The sequence below is a fragment of the Saimiri boliviensis genome, chromosome 4, assembly GCF_048565385.1.
Source record: "Saimiri boliviensis isolate mSaiBol1 chromosome 4, mSaiBol1.pri, whole genome shotgun sequence".
In the NCBI taxonomy this organism is placed as follows: Eukaryota; Metazoa; Chordata; class Mammalia; order Primates; family Cebidae; genus Saimiri; species Saimiri boliviensis.
In genome coordinates this window covers 101,145,432-101,161,568 of record NC_133452.1, presented here as the reverse complement: position 1 = coordinate 101,161,568, position 16,137 = coordinate 101,145,432, and the positions used below count along the sequence as shown (strand labels likewise).

Genomic DNA, 16,137 nt, shown 5'->3' with positions numbered 1-16,137 from the left:
TTTTTTTTTGAGATGGAGTCTTGCTCTGTCATCCAGGCAGGAGTACCGTGGTGAGATCTAGGCTCACTGCAGCTCTTGCCTCCTGGGTTCAAGCAATTCAACTGTCTCAGCCTCCTGACTAGCTGGGATTACAGGCACCTGCCACCACACCCCGCTAATTTTTGTATTTTTAGTAGAGACGGGGTTTCAGCATGTTGGCCAGAATGGTCTCAATCTCTGGACCTCAGGTGATCCTCTCGCCTCAGCCTCCCAAAGCGTTAGGATGACAGACATGAGCCACTGCGCCCAGCTGTACAAAACTATTTCAAAAATTAGCAGGGCAGGGTGGTACGTGTCTGTGGTCCCAGCTGCTCAGGAGGCTGGGGCAGGAGAATCACTTGAGCTTGGGAGGTCAAGGCTGCAGTGAGCCATGACTGGACCACTGCACTGAAGCCTGGGGGACAGAGTGAGACCATGTCTCAAAGAAAAAAGAAACAGAAAACGTAGAGGTTGTCATTGATACAGAGGGTTAGATAACTCTTTGCCCTCCACTTCCCAGCCCCTTGTATCCCCTTAGACCTGTCAGCCACCAGACCTGCCTTGCTCTGGAGTCTGACTTCCCCGCTCAGGACAGTGCGTCCTTCCTACCTCCTAGTCAGGTCCCTCCACGTGACTGGCTGGCCCAGCCAGGATGGTAGTGGCAGTCATGGAGGAGGAAGGGTGTGCCTCATCTCTCTCAAGCAAAGAGAGTTGAAACTTCACACCATAACTGGCCCCGGGGCCCCCCCACCCCTTAGATGTCACCAGCTGGCTCATGTATTCATTCATTTCAGTGCAGAAAATGTGTTTTGACTGAGTCCCTGCTCTCTCAGAATTTTTTTCTTTTTCTTGAGATAGAGTCTCGCTTGTCTCCCAGGCTGGAGTACAGTGGCTCAATCTCAGCTCACTGCAACCTCTGCCTCCTGGGTTCAAGCAATTCTCCTGCCTCAGCCTCCCGAATGGCTGGGACTACAGACACCCGCCACCACACCTGGCTAATTTTTGTATTTTTAGTAGAGACGGGTTTCACCATTTTGGCCTGGCTGGTCTCAAACTCCTGACTTTGGTATCCACCTGCCTCAGCCTCCCAAAGTGCTGGGATTACAGGTGTGAGCCATCATGCCCAGCCTCTCTCCCAGAATTTTTAATTTAGTGTGAGAGATGGAAATGCCAGCCAGCAATCACGCTACAGCAGCGGTCCTCAGCCCTGTCAGATGCAGTGCCTCTTCTTACAACAACTCTTTTATCACACTTTTGACTATCCTGAAGGAAAATGTGTAGATACTATGTAATATGCCACAATATACAGACAGGTGGCAGAATGAGCTCTTGTAGTTACCTGGGGAAGATTAGTTCAGGCAGAGAGAACAGCCTGTGTAAAGGCCCGGGGGCAGGAGGGAGCGATGGATGATGAGTTGGAAAGATGAGACTGTAGGTGGCGATGGTGAAAGTCCGGACCAGATTGTATGGGATCTCATAGCAAGAGAACACAGCCTTGACCTTGCATTGTTCTAAAGGCAAGCTTCAGGGGAGGCCAGTTTCTCTACCTGAGAGATGAGGGAAGAGGGAAGAGCCATGGGAGGGAGGGAGAAGGAAGAGTCAAGTGAAGTGGGGGAGGTGGTGAAGGTTTTCTGAGACTTGGAAGGATGCAGGTTGATACGCAGGAGAGATGCGTGTTGTGGCTGGGACTGATATGAGCATACAGTGTTACCAGCATTCAAGCATCAGCCTTCCTTAAGGTTAGTTTGAAATATTTTGGTCTTAGAAATAATTTATCTGGCTTTAAAAAGCCAAAACAGAACAAACACATTTTTCCTAATGCTAAAAAAATTAACATGTTCATTATGGACAAGTTGGAAAATACGGAAAAATGTAAATAGCATGGAAAAATCACCCAGAGATAATCACTATTGACATTTTGATGCGTTCCTTCCAAGGCTTTCTTTCTGAGTGTCCATGTACATAATTTTTCTTATAATTGTATAATATGGTTTCTAGGTTTACAGCCTGCCTTTCCGATATCATTATACATTTTTGGAAAACATGTATTTAATGGCTGTGTGTTATTTCTCTGTTGTATGGATGGGCTGTAATTGATCGAAGCTGTTCTTTTATAGGAAACAACGTAAACAATACTGTAGTGAACATCCTCGTATGCAAATTGTTCTGTTTTTCTTTGGAACTTCAGTTGATGGATTTTGGTTAGTAGCCCAGAAACGCAAGCTCAATGAGTGGGAGGGGAAACGGTCAATCTGGGGTTTTCAGCCTCTGAATGACCAAATCAACAGATGCAGAACTGATTGGATTGTTTGGGAAGTCCGTCATTAAGACAACAAAGAAAAGCCAGCTTGGCCTCAATGTGGTTACTAGAATCTATGCAGAAAGACAGGCCCAGTCTCTCAGACCAGCTTCTGTACCCACCATCTGTGTATGAATAACCTCCAGCCTGTGAGGTCTTCGCTGACGTCCGGGGTCTCCTGCTTCTGCCTTCCCATCCCATGAGCCCAGCTCCAGCCTCCTCTTCCTGAAGGGCCCTCCTCACAGAATCACCCCCAGCTCCAGATATGTTTCCTCCGGCTGGAGTGCTGAATTTCAAAGTTGGGGCTACTGATTCCTTTTCTTTTTCATTGATGTCTTCTTTTTTTCTGACTAAAAAAGACAATATGTGAGATGTAGGAGATTTGGAAAATCCAGCGCATTTTAAGGAGAAGACAATTAAAGTGCCATGGCCCTACTGTCTAGCTAAAAGTGCTTCTTTTTATTTTTTATTTTTGAGACGGCTCTGTCACCCAGACTGGAGTGCAGTGGCATGGTCTTGGTTTCCTGCAACCTCCACCTCCAGGTTCAAGCGATTCTCCTGCCCTCAGCCTCCTGAGTAGCTGGGATTACAGGTGTGCACCACCACGCCTATATTTTTAGTAGAGATGGGGTTTCACCAATTTTGTATTTTTAGTAGAGATGGGGTTTCACCAATTTGGCCAGGCTGGTTTTGAACTCCTGACCTCAAGTGATCTGCCTGCCTCATTGCAGGCATGAGCCACAGCTCCTGACCTGAATTTTTTGTTTTTTTTGTTTTTTTGTTTTTTTTTGTTTTTTGAGACGGAGTTTTGCTCCTGTTACCCAGGCTGGAGTGCAATGGCGCGATCTCGGCTCACCGCAACCTCCGCCTCCTGGGTTCAGGCAATTCTCCTGCCTCAGCCTCCTGAGTAGCTGGGATTACAGGCACGCACCACCATGCCCAGCTGATTTTTTGTATTTTTAGTAGAGACGGGGTTTCACCATGTTGACCAGGATGGTCTCGATCTCTTGACCTCGTGATCCACCCGCCTCAGCCTCCCAAAGTGCTGGGATTACAGGCTTGAGCCACCGCGCCCGGCAACGTTTCTTTTTTTCTTAACCCTCTCTCTCTCTTTTTTTTCTGTTGAGATGGAGTCATCCAGGCTGGAGTGCAGTGGCATGATCATGGCTCACTGCAACCTCCATGTCACAGGCTCAATCCTTCCACCTCAGCCTCCTGAGTAGCTGGGACTACAGGCGTGCACCACCACACCTGGCTATTTTTATGTATTTTTAGTAGATAAGGGATTTCACCATGTTGTCCAGGCTGGTCTCAAACTCCTGGGCTCAAGCAGTCCTCCCACCTCGGCTCCCTAAGTGCTGAAATCACAGGTGTGCGCCACCATGCCTGGCCAAGGGAACGGCATTTTATGTGCTCAGAGAGCACTGCTCTGAGGCTGAGGCTGTCAAAACAGCTGAATCTCTGACCCTCAGCCAGAATTTGCTGCTCTGTCATCCTGCTGACCTTGTCCATCTTATTGCCTCTTTCCCCAGCCTCTTCTTGGGTTCACAAATATATCAAGGGGTTGAACTATTCACAAGCTCCCACCTGTTCCTCTGACTGTAAACAAAAGACAGAGACCTCCCAAAGCACAGCCCCCAGGCGGTTAGTTACACACTCTTTGTCTCAAGGACTTCCCTGTGGCGTGGGTACCATTAGGGAGGATGCTTGCCTTCGCTTCAGCCTAGAAATTTCTCTGAAGGTCTGTTTTCTCCCCCTCGGATTCTGCAATGGTGCAGCAATACAGATGATCACAGTGGGCTTTTGGCGAATGTTCCTGGGTCTAGATTGTGTTAGGGAGGGCGGATAAGGCTGAGGAACAAAATCAGCCACCAGCCCCAGCAGTGCTTCACTTATCTGCTATCAGGGCTGCAGGGAGGAAGTGTCACACACTGGTGGATTTTTCCAGTTAGCTGAATTTCAGAGCCAGTCTTTTTTTTTTTTTTTTTTTTTTTTTTAATTTTAACTAGTTTGCCCAGAGGCCTTTCTTAAATGGACTTCGCACTTCCCTGACTCCTCAAACTGAGGTTAAAACTTATTTTGATGATTTGAGGTCATCATTTGGAATCTCAGTTAATAATCTTTGGAGCCAGACTGTCTTGTTCTCATCTCAGCTCCTCTTACTAGCTGTGTAACTTCAGTCAAGGGTGTTAACCTCTCTGTGCTTTGGTTTCCTCATCTTTAAAATGGGAATAATCGCCAGGTGTTGTGGCTCACGTCTGTACTTCCAACACTTTGGGAGGCTGAGGTGGGCAGATTGAGCTCAGGCGTTCAAGACCAGCCTGGGCAATAAAATTTAAAAATTAAAAACCTAGCTGGGCATGGGGCATGGTGGCACACACTTGTGGTCTCAGCTTTTCAGTAGGCTGAGGTGGGAAGATCGCTTGAGCCCAGGAGGTTGAGGCTGCAGTGAGCGGAGATGGCACCACTGCACTCCAGCCTGGGTGACAGAGAGAGAGAGAGAAAAAAAAAACCCTGTATCAGAAACAAAAGAGGAATTGTAACAGTGCCTCCCTAATAGGGTTGCTGAAAGGATTCAGTAAATTAATACATAGGGGCCGGGCGCGGTGGCTCAAGCCTATAATCCCAGCACTTTGGGAGGCCGAGGCAGGTGGATCACGAGGTCGAGAGATCGAGACCATCCTGGTCAACATGGTGAAACCCCGTCTCTACCAAAAATACAAAAAATTAGCTGGGCATGATGGCGCGTGCCTGTAATCCCAGCTACTCAGGAGGCTGAGGCAGGAGAATTGCCTGAACCCAGGAGGCGGAGGTTGCGGTGAGCCGAGATCGCGCCATTGCACTCCAGCCTGGGTAACAAGAGCGAAACTCCGTCTCAAAAAAAAAAAAAAAAAAACATATGACATTATATCTGCCTACTACAGCGGTTACAAGGTAGAACCACGTACATTTTTTGCTTTCGGTGTAAGTTTATGGGCATATGCACAGCTTTGTTACATAGGTTAACTTGTGTTACGGAGGTTCGTTGTACAGATTATTTCATCCCTCAGGTATTAAGCCTAGTACCCATTAGTTATTTTTCCTGATCCTCTCCCTCCTCCTACCCTCCACCTTCTACCCTCCGCTAGACCCCAGTGTGTGTTTCCCTCTATATGTCCTTGTGGGTAGAACCATATTACATTGTCATTTTCCTAGGCAAACAACAGCTGATTAATGGCAATTTCGTATGGTTCACCCCAGTGCAGGTGGCACTCTGCAAGGGTTACGTCCGGCTCTGTGAGGCACTGTGGACCCGGGTGTAACACAGGCCATCTCCTTTCGCCTTCTCCACAGGCTCACAAGGGGGCGCTATCTTCTACGTTACCCAGCCTCAGAGAGGTTAAGTTACCCACCTGGGGCCGCTCAGCAGGGAGGTGGCAGAGTTAGGATTCCAACCAAGTAGTGCTTAGCTCCTTTGTGCCCTTTCTTTCTCTCTCTCTGTTTTGTTTTCGGTTTTTGTTTTTATTATTATTATTATTTTTAAAGACAGAGTCTCGCTCTTGCCCCCGAGGCTGGAGTGCAGTGGCGCGATCTCGGCTCACTGCAACCTCTGCCTTGCAGGTTCAAGCGTTTCTCCTGCCTCAGCCTCCCGAGTAGCTGGGATTACAGGCATGAGCCACCATGTCCGGCTAATTTTGTATTTTTAGGAGAGACAGGGTTTTGCTGTGTTGGTCAGGTTGGTCTTGAACCCCTGAGCTCAGGTGATCCACCCACCTCGGCCTCCCAAAGTACTGGGATTACAGTTGTGAGCCACCATGCCTGGCCCTTTGCGCTGTTTATTGCTGTCGGGTGCTGGGTTGAGGCAGCGGCCCTCCCAGGGGAGCACTGAATGTCCCTGGAACTTATGACCTGTCAAGTTCTTTTTTTTTTCCTAGTATTTCTCCCCTATTCCTGACCTCACAGGGCCCAAGGGGTTGCTGGGAAGCAAAGCTAAGAGCTGTTGCCTCTGGACTTTGTGGCCTCTGTTTTGGTTGTTTCAAGTGTGTGCGTTTTATAGTCAGCCGGTGCAGGCTGAGCAGGTCCTGGGTGGCTTGCCTGTGTTAATTCAGATGAGAGTGTCACGCGGGCGACCTCCAGATTCGGGCGAGGTCATCATGATGACAACCAAACCCTGGCTGGGGCTGGGAAGGCTGGGGGCGTCTTGGCTTTCCACACTGTCCCCTGAGTGCCAGCGCTCCCCACAGAGATGGCTATTTCAGTGTTCCCCATGTGGCATTGACTGCTCAGCTTAAAAGGACTGTGGTGGTCCTCCCATTCAGCGCGCCGCAGACGAGGAAGCTGAGACTCTGAGAGCTCGAGGGACCTGCTCAAGGCTATGCAGAGCCAGGACTGGAGCCGTGAGTTCTGAGTTCCCTGCTGGGGCCATCCCTGCCGCTCTCCTGAGCTGGGTCTGGGCCTCTCTTGGTGGTTTTCTGATGCCATTGTGGGTCACCTCTGTGGGAAGGAGACAGGGCCGGCTTCCCCGGTGTGTGGCCTGTGTAGTCACATGGGGACTTGTGCTTGGTTTAATGCTCTGCCGTCAGTATCTTGAATCTGCTGATTTGTTTCTGAACAGAGGACCCCACGTTTTCTCTTTGCACTGGGCCTCCCCAATGTATAGAGCCAGGTAGTAGCCTGTCAAGTCCTGGGCCACATCCCTTTCCCAGGCCATGGACGGGGGTCCCTAGGGAGCATTTAAAGTGCTCCTTCTGGCCGGGTGTGGTGGCTCATGCCTGTAATCCCAGCACTTTGGGAGGTTGAGGTCGGTGGATCACCTGAGGTCAGGAGTTCAAGACCAGCCTGACCAAATGGTGAAACCCCGTCTCTACTAAAAATACAAAAATTAGCTGGGCATGGTGGCAGGCACCTGTATTCCCAGGAGGCTGGGGCAGGAGAATTGCTCAAATCTGGGAGGCAGAGGTTGCAGTGAGCCAAGATCAAGCCATTGCGCAGTGAGCCAAGATCAAGCCATTGCACTCCAGCCTGGACAACAAGAGTGAAACTCCGTCTCAAAAAAAAAAAAAAAAAAAAAAAAAAGCCGTCATTACCTGGGCACCTCCTTGTGCAGGTCCTTCTGTCTCTAGCACTGCCCATCCTTAGAGCCTCTTCCCTATCCCAGGGTAACCAGAGTGCAGCCCCTCCCTGCGTGTGTAGGCCCAGAGTCTGAACAAATCAGCTGATTCTAAAGAAAACAGGGAAGTGGAGAAATGTAATTTGCTCTCTCTCAGGGGGGCCGAGTGGTATACTGGAAGAGGCATGACTTTGAAATTCGTTTATTGATGTGTGAATTTCTGCTCTACCAGTTACCAGCTGGTGATCTCAGGCAGGTCACCTAACTTCTCTGACCTCCAGCTTCCCCGTTTGTCAAAAGTAACAAAGGATTATTTTGAGGACTACATATGATAAGGGGTGTAAAGTGCTGAGCTCAGTGACTGTCCTACACAGGTGCCATCTATTAAATGTTGAATGAATGAGTGAGTGAATGAATGAAGGGAGGCTGTGTTTGTTGTCATCAGGTGTCTCCAAGGGAAGGCATGTGGGGTGTTGGAGGTGGGTGTGGGGCAGGGACAGAGGTCACACACACTGTGGCTGGGTGGGGAAGCAGGTGTTCACATATGATAATAGCTCACATGCACACAGCGCTGTACACTTGTTAACTCATTTTATCCTCACGAACCTATGAGGTGGGCACTGCCATTACCCCCATTTCACAGGTAGGGAAACTGAGCACACAGAGGATGAATCACTTGCCCTGGGTCACGCAGCTAAGGAGGGATGGACTGAAGCAGGCAGCCTGACTCCAGCAGCCATATTCCTAACCATTATACCACCGCAGCCACCGCTCAGCCTTTTCACTGAGTCCTTCAGCCTCATGGGAGTCACGTCGTCTTCTCTGCCACCGTTTGGTCCTCAGTGGGCTGTGGGTGACTAATCTCAAGACACTAAGAGGAAGGAGGCTGTGTGAGGGAGCCGAGTGACCCCAAAAGCAGGGCAGGTCCTGGGGTCTAGACAACACAGCCCTGAGCTCAGCCGCTTTGAAGCTGATTTGTCAGGATGCAGAGCTTTCAAGTGGCAGAGGCCACACGGGAGGGGTGAAGAGGATGATGGGAAAATCTCTGCCCAGTGCCCCGTTGACCCCAGGGAGCTGAGGGGCTGAGGGGTCCAGAGATCCTCACCAGGGCCTGGACACCTTCTCTGTACTCACTGTGTGTTGGGTTAGCTGGGGCAGGGAGCGGGGCGGGAGAGTCGGCAGGTGGGCTCTGCTTGGTGAACTTGGGGAAGCCACTCCCTTTTCTGAGCCTTTGGCTTCTTAGCTGTGAAATGGTCCACAGTCCCCACTGTATCCACCTGAGAACGTTGGGCGAGCCTCTCGTGAGTTGGTGGGTGTGAAAGTGATGCTGAATCTGGAACTTCAGGAACCACACACAGATGTGAGGGAGTGAGGCAATGAGGCCAGAGAGAGGGCTTTGGGGCTCGCAGATCAAGCTCAGAGTGGCCTTGGGTTTGCTATGTCACCTTTTGGAGGGACTCAGTGAACGTGTAGTGAAATCACATGTGTTCACATCCATCAGGGCGTTGCCACTTGCCTCGCTCTGCCGTGCACGTCACACCCTTGATCTCACTTAGTCCTCATGACAACCCCGTAGATGTGTGCTGTCATCAGCCCCCTGTTCCGGAGGGGAAACTGAGGCTCCAAGAGGTCACCTACCTTGCCCAAGTTCACACAGAGAAAGTGTCAGAGCTACGATTCAAACTGGGGCAGCTGTGGACTCCGCCTGCTTCCCACCCAACTGGTCTGCTAGACCATTTGGGGGTTGGGGGGTGCTGTTTGAGAATGGAATATGGGCCTGGGGCTCAGTCAGTGCTTTCCAGCCAGGGCTACGCCTGGACCCCTCGTGCTTGTCAGGGTCCGGAGCTGCGCTGCCACCTTCACCTGCTCATGCTCTGTTCTCCCTCCCTCCCACCAGGATGTCGCCACCATGCAGTTCTGTGCCAACAAGCTGGACAAGAAAGACTTCTTCGGGAAATCCGACCCCTTCTTGGTATTCTACAGAAGCAACGAGGATGGAACGTGAGTTTTCTGGTGGCACATGTGCACTGCGCCTTCTGGTCCCTTCTGGAGTCAAGGATGGTTGGGTTGTGGTGACTTGCTGGGCAGGGTGGGCTTGAGTCCATCTCCTTCTGCTCTAGAGAGGGCAAGAGCTCTGGGTGGAAGTCTGGGGCCCCCAGGTAGTGCCCTGGCCACCTAGGTGTGGTCAGTGGGAGGCGGCGGCGGCCTCTAAGCCGGTGGTGCCATTCTGTGGCTCTCAGTGATGGTACTGAGTGGCGGAGGCTAGGCATGTGGAGGGTGGGGGAAGTAAGCAAAACCAGGGCTAGGGCAGGAAGAGGGGGCCAGTCCCTCAGGGATACCTCTGGAAGCTCCTTCATTCTACACAAGTCAGCCCTGTCTCCAAGCCCAGTCCCCTATCCCCACAGCCCTGTCAGCATTGGCCCGCCACTACTGCCCACACAACAGGGCCCTATCCGGACCCTGGCCCCTGCCTGGCCCCACACTCTGCCATAGGCTTCATCTGAAACTCCAGACTGAAGCCTCTGTTTTTTGTTGTTGTTGTTGTTGTTGTTGTTGTTGTTGTTGTTTTTGAGACGGAGTTTCACTCTTGTTACCCAGGCTGGAGTACAATGGTGCGATCTCGGCTCACCGCAACCTCCGCCTCCTGGGCTCAGGCAATTCTCCTGCCTCAGCCTCCTGAGTAGCTGGGATTATAGGCACGCGCCACCATGCCCAGCTAATTTTTTGTATTTTTAGTAGAGACGGGGTTTCACCATGTTGACCAGGATGGTCTCGATCTCTCGACCTCGTGATCCACCTGCCTCGGCCTCCCAAAGTGCTGGGATTACAGGCTTGAGCCACCGCGCCCGGCTGAAGCCTCTGTTTTCCTCGTCTCTTCTCCCTAGTCTAGAAGCCAGCCGCAGGAAGTTGGAAGCATACACAGCACGCTGGCAAATGTAGGTCAGCAATGTATGCAGGGAGACAGGTTCTGGGCGCAAGGTCTGGGCACCCAGGTCCTTCCCAGCAGCCTCTTGTGTGACCCGGGGCAAGTGAAGCCCCCTCTCTGGGCCTGTTTTCTCATCCATAAAATGAACCAGTTGGATTGCACGGCCTCCACAGTCTCCTTAAGCGCCGCAGTCCTGGCAGGCTGTGGCCACTTCCAGGCTGGGATTCTGCAGAATGAGAAAGTGATGGGGCCACGGAGGTTCGTTAGAGAAGCGCTGCTGGAGAAGGGGAACTTGGGCTTTGAAGGAGAGGAAGAAGATGGGTCCCTGCAGTGGGGGTGGGGGAGCAGGGAAGAATGAAGGGCTGGAGAAGGGAGAAACGTTTGGGCAAAGCCAGAGTGCCCAGAAGGCAGAAGGACCTTCCCCCAGTTCCCTTTGAAAGAGAGAGAAGCCGGGCGCAGTGGCTCAAGCCTGTAATCCCAGCACTTTGGGAGGCCGAGGCGGGTGGATCACGAGGTCAAGAGATCGAGACCATCCTGGTCAACATGGTGAAACCCCGTCTCTACTAAAAATACAAAAAATTAGCTGGGCATCGTGGCGCATGCCTGTAATCCCAGCTACTCAGGAGGCTGAGGCAGGAGAATTGCCTGAACCGAGGAGACGGAGGTTGCGGTGAGCCGAGATCGCGCCATTGCACTCCAGCCTGGGTAGCAAGAGTGAAACTCCGTCTCAAAAAAAAAAAAAAAAAAAAATAGAGAGAGAGAGAGAGAGAGAGAGAGAGAGAGAGTGTGTGTGTGTGTGTGTGTGTGTGTGTGTGTGTGTTGGGGGGCAGGGGAGTGGCGAGGAGGAGGTGTGTTTCAGTTCAAGGGATAAGTGATTTTTAAATCACGTACAAAACAAGGGAAATTAGGTATGATCATTTGCATGACAAAAGGATTCTTTGTCTCACCAAAGGACTCCCAGAAGGATTTCTTTAAATAATTTGTGTTGACTTTGACTTGACTTGATGTGGGGGAGGAAAAGACCCGAGTATTGTTCCCTGGATGTCCACGAAGGCCCCCTCCAGAGAGGCAGAGCCAGGGTCAAGCTGGGCTTGTCTGGCTGGGGCCTGCTGGGAGGAGAGGGATCTGGGAGCAGGAGAGGGGTGCGCTGTAAAAGGTGTTTGGGAAAGATTGCTCTCGCCGAGGGAGGGAGGGAGCCAGCGTTGTGTAGGATGGGTGGGGAGGGTGTGGGGAGAGGGGGAGCCTCGTGACTGACACGGGGAACAGGTGGGAGGTGCTACCAGCTCCCACCCTGGAGCTGTGCCATGGAGATGCAGGGGGAGGAAGTGGGGAGGGGAGGAAGGGGGCAAAAGGACAATGAGGGGACCTCACTGAGCAGGACTTGGATGGGGACCGAAGTCAGAGCCCTCTCCCTGGCAGTGGAGCCAAGAGAACCCAGAGTACTTGCAGAGACCAGGGAAGCCGTGGGAGTTTATTTGGGGGCAGGTTACATTCGAAGTATGAGCTGGAGCATCCTGGGGGCAAGGAGACACTGATCCCTCATAGGGGATCCCATAGGGCACTGGAGAAACTGATCTGGAGCCCCCCCCCCCAAGAGGCGGGCCAGTATCTGGCCCCTGTGAAAGGGCAAAGGGGTGGACTGGTAAGAACAGGGTGGTCACTTGAGGGTTTAGGGGAGAACACTGGAAGGCTTGGGGAGATACCTCCAGTTAGAGGAAGGTCAGCGGGGCAGCCAGGAGAGGGAACTGTCACACCAGCCACCGGAGGAGGGACAAGGAAAGGAGGCACCTGCCGTGCCCCTAGAGCCACACCTGATCACTTAGAACATCTGGTCATGCTTGGCTCTCACTCGAGAGGAGGGAAAGGGAGAAATCAGTGGTTTCAGAGGTGGGAGGCTGCAGAGGGTCCACAGGGATCTTTGTGACTGTTGAGGGGGTGGTCTTTGGAGCCCAGTGGGGCTTCTGCACAGTATCATCCTCCCTCCCTCCGGAACAACCCATTCCCTACCCCTTGTGGTCCCTCTAGCTCCCCTTCCCCCACTGCCCCAGCCTCCTCTTCCTGCCCCACCTGCCTGCCCCAGCCATGGGCAGCTGTGGCCCCTCCTGCCTCCACCCCAATTCCGGTCCTCGCCACCAGCTCTGGGTTGTGTGAGGAGGTCTCCCACATGCATCTTCACACTCCAGCAGGTGGGCGAGAAGGAGCAGAGAAGAGAAACACTAAGCCATGGTGACAGAATGACATTTTGACTTGAAAGTTGCCAGAGAAGAAATGACACCGGCTGTGTGGGTATGGGCGGAGCCCAGGCACTTATTCTGGTGACCTTTCCAAGCAGGGATGTAGCTGGGGCAGTGGTGGGAGGTCTCGGAGAGATGCCTCTGCCCCCAGCCCAGCCCTGCTAGTGGCTGCCCGTCCATGTGGCAGGGCTGGCTTCCAGGATGGGGCCTGTCAGGCATGGCGTGGGGCGTGGACAGGGACACCGCATTAGGGCCCATCTGGGATAAGTCAATTCTGTACTTTTAGTTTGCAAAGCGGGTTCATGGATTCAGACTGGAAAAGCAGAAAGTGTCTTAGAGATCATCTAAGTCAGGGACTTTAATTTCATTGGATTGACATTCCAGTGAAAGCAATGGAAACTCCCCCCCAAGAAATACATTGATTCATTTAAAAAGAATTATTGAATAGCTATGAAGTGCCAGGCACTGTTCTAGGCACTAGGGATGTGCCAGTGATTTAAAAAAGACAAAAATCCTTGCTCTTATGGAACTTACATTTTAGTGACAGATCATGAGCAGAATAAATAAGGGAAAAAATAGACTATATCAAAATGTCAAATGGTGACAAATGAAATAGGAAAAAAAAAGTCTGGGAGGAGTCTAGGGGATGTGCGAGGCAGGAGACCAGGCAGTTGTCAATGTTCGATATGGTAGTCAGGGGAGGTTTCATGGAGATGGCGTTTGAAGGTAGTGAGGAGTGAGTCATAAAGATGGAAATGGGGGAGAGAATATTCCAGGCCAGGGCAGCAGCAGGCACAAACAACCCATACACCTAATTTCTCCCACTGTTTCAGGGGTTCACAGACCCCCAAAGTTCATCCATTCATCCTTCTGTGGATTGCAGATAGAGAATCTTTGATAGAGGGTAACTGCCTGGGTTTACAGGTGAGGAGCTAGAGGCTGAGAGAGGGAAGAGCTTGCTCAGGGGCTAGAAACCAGGGCTCCTGACACCCTGGGACTTCTCCCCACCACTAGGTCCTCACCTGCTACAGGAACCCTTTCTGCAGTGTCACCAGCAAATGACTGTCTAGCATCAGCATGGCTGCTGCTAGCGGCGGACAGCTCATCACCTTTTGAAGGCATCGTTTCCATCGTCTGGGAACCAGAGATGTGAACCGGCTGACTCCTCTGCCGACCTGCACCGCCTCCCGTGGGTTTGCGCCTGACAGCCTTTCCCTTTCTTCTTCTTCACCAGGTTCACCATTTGCCACAAGACCGAGGTCATGAAGAACACCCTAAACCCAGTCTGGCAAACTTTCTCCATCCCCGTGAGAGCCCTCTGCAACGGCGACTATGATCGGTGAGATGAGAAAATGTCCTTTCCTCTTTCCTTCTGCTCCTGGGCCCTCCCCAAGCACAGGTGAGGGAGGCCCCATTCATATTGACTCGGTCAGTCCCATCAATAGGAACAAGGCCTTCTGGAGTTGTGCAGTGGGGTGTGCTGCACAGGTGAGCCTCCCCACTCTTCCCCTGCTGTACCCTGCAATGTCTGCCGCTTCACAGCCTCACACCCTCCCCTCCCCACCTGCCCCACCTCTCTCCTCTCTGTCTGGCATCCCCACTGGTGGGAAACTCCCAAGAGGATGGGAAGTGCCCAGGATTCCAGGGAAACCCAGATGGGTGTCCCGAGTGCCCAGACCTGGAGCTCAGCAGCTTGTCTTTGCATTGTTCCCAGCGGAGGAGCAGATGGCAGCAGGAAAGCGGGGTGTTGACGCAGGCAGAGGCAGCTGGTCGACTCCTGGCCAACGGACTCTGGGGAGTCAGATCCTGGGGACACATCTCACCAGCCTAGTTACCGTAAACAAATGGGGTAGGCGTGGGGTGTAAAGAGCTTCTGGGATTCCTTTCTATTATTTTATTTATTTATTTTTTTATTTTTTTTGAGACGGAGTTTCACTCCTGTTACCCAGGCTGGAGTGCAATGGCGCGATCTCGGCTCACCGCAACCTCCACCTGCTGGGTTCAGGCAATTCTCCTGCCTCAGCCTCCTGAGTAGCTGGGATTACAGGCACGTGCCACCATGCCCAGCTATTTTTTTGTATTTTTAGTAGAGACGGGGTTTCACCATGTTGACCAGGATGGTCTCGATCTCTCGACCTCGTGATCCACCCGCCTCGGCCTCCCAAAGTGCTGGGATTACAGGCATGAGCCACCGCGCCCGGCCTATTTTTATTTTTATTTTTTTTTAAGACAGGGTCTCACTCAGTCACCCAGGTTGGAGTGCAGTGGCAGTGGTGCCATCACAGATCACTACAGCCCGGACCTCCCAGGTTCAAGTGGTCCTCCCACCCCCACCTCCTGAGGAGCTGGGACTACAAGCACCTACCACCACACCCAGCTAATTTTTTTTTTTTTTTTTTTTTTTTTTTTTTTTTTTGAGACAGAGTCTTACTCTGTGGCCCAGGCTGGACTGCAGTGGCATGATCTCAGCTCACTGTAACCTCCGTCTCCTGGGTTCAAGCGATTCTCCTGCCTCCGCCTCCTGAGTAGCTGGGACTATAAGAGCATGCCACCATGCCTGGCTAATTTTTTGTATTTTTAATAGAGACGGGGTTTTACCATGTTAGCCAGGATCTGTTTCACCATGTTCACCAGCCTGTCCTCGTGATCCGCCCACCTCAGCCTCCTAAAGTGCTGGGACTACAGGCGTGAGCCACCGTGATTGGCTTTTTCTTTTCTTTTTGTAGAGACTGGTTTCACCATGTTGTCCAAGCTGGTCTCAAACTCTTGGGCTCAAGGGATGCACCCGCTTCTGTCTCCCAAAGTGCTGGGATTACAGGTGTGAGCCACCATGTCTGGCAGATTTTTTTTTTTTTTTTAATTGAGATGAAGTCTGACTGTCACCAGGCTGGAATGCAGTAGCACGATTCAAGTTCACTGCAGCCTCTGCCTCCTGGGCTCAAGCAATCCTCCTGCCTCAGCCTCCCAAGTGGCTGGTACCATAACCATGCACCACCACGCCCAGCTAATTTTTTGCGTTTTTGGTGGAGATGAGGTTTCACCACGTTGCCCAGCTAAATTTTTTGCTTCAACATATGCCTGCTCTTATTACATGTTAGCTATCATCATCATCATTTGAGTGTAGATTGTTGAGTGTAGATACAAGATACCTGGTTGCTAATCCTGACTCTGTGACCAAAAAGCATCGTCCACTGGGCAGTCTTTGACTTGTCTGAGCCTGAGTTTCCTTATCTGTAAAATGGGCATTAAAATGTCTGTCAGCTATACAGGACTACATTGATGCTCACAGGACACAACCTATATAACGAGGCTCTGGTGTGCATAAAATACCAAATTTGGCGGGGGCGAGGTGGCTCACACCTGTAATCCTAGCACTTTGGGAGGCCAAGGTGAGCAGATCGCCAGGGTCAGGAGTTCGAGACTAGTGGTGAAACTCCATCTCTACCAAAAATACAAAAATTAGCCAGGTATGGTGGTGTGTGCTTATAGTCCCAGCTACTTAGGAGGCTGAGGCAAAAGACTTACTTGAACCCAGGAGGTGGAGGTTGCAGTGAGCCGGAATTGTGACACA

The 16,137-nt window shown here is 51.6% G+C and overlaps 1 protein-coding gene across 4 annotated transcripts in view; it reads left to right on the top strand.

The window, feature by feature from the left end:
* CPNE5 (copine 5) overlaps positions 1-16,137 on the top strand; it is a 105,853-nt gene that overhangs the window by 54,808 nt on the left and 34,908 nt on the right. For all 4 annotated transcript variants that reach the window (XM_074397981.1, XM_010334093.3, XM_003923216.4 and 1 more), the window contains 2 exons: positions 9,304-9,407; positions 13,801-13,905. In XM_074397981.1, coding sequence (XP_074254082.1) covers positions 9,304-9,407; positions 13,801-13,905 — 209 coding nt within the window. The remainder of the gene's footprint in view (positions 1-9,303; positions 9,408-13,800; positions 13,906-16,137) is intronic.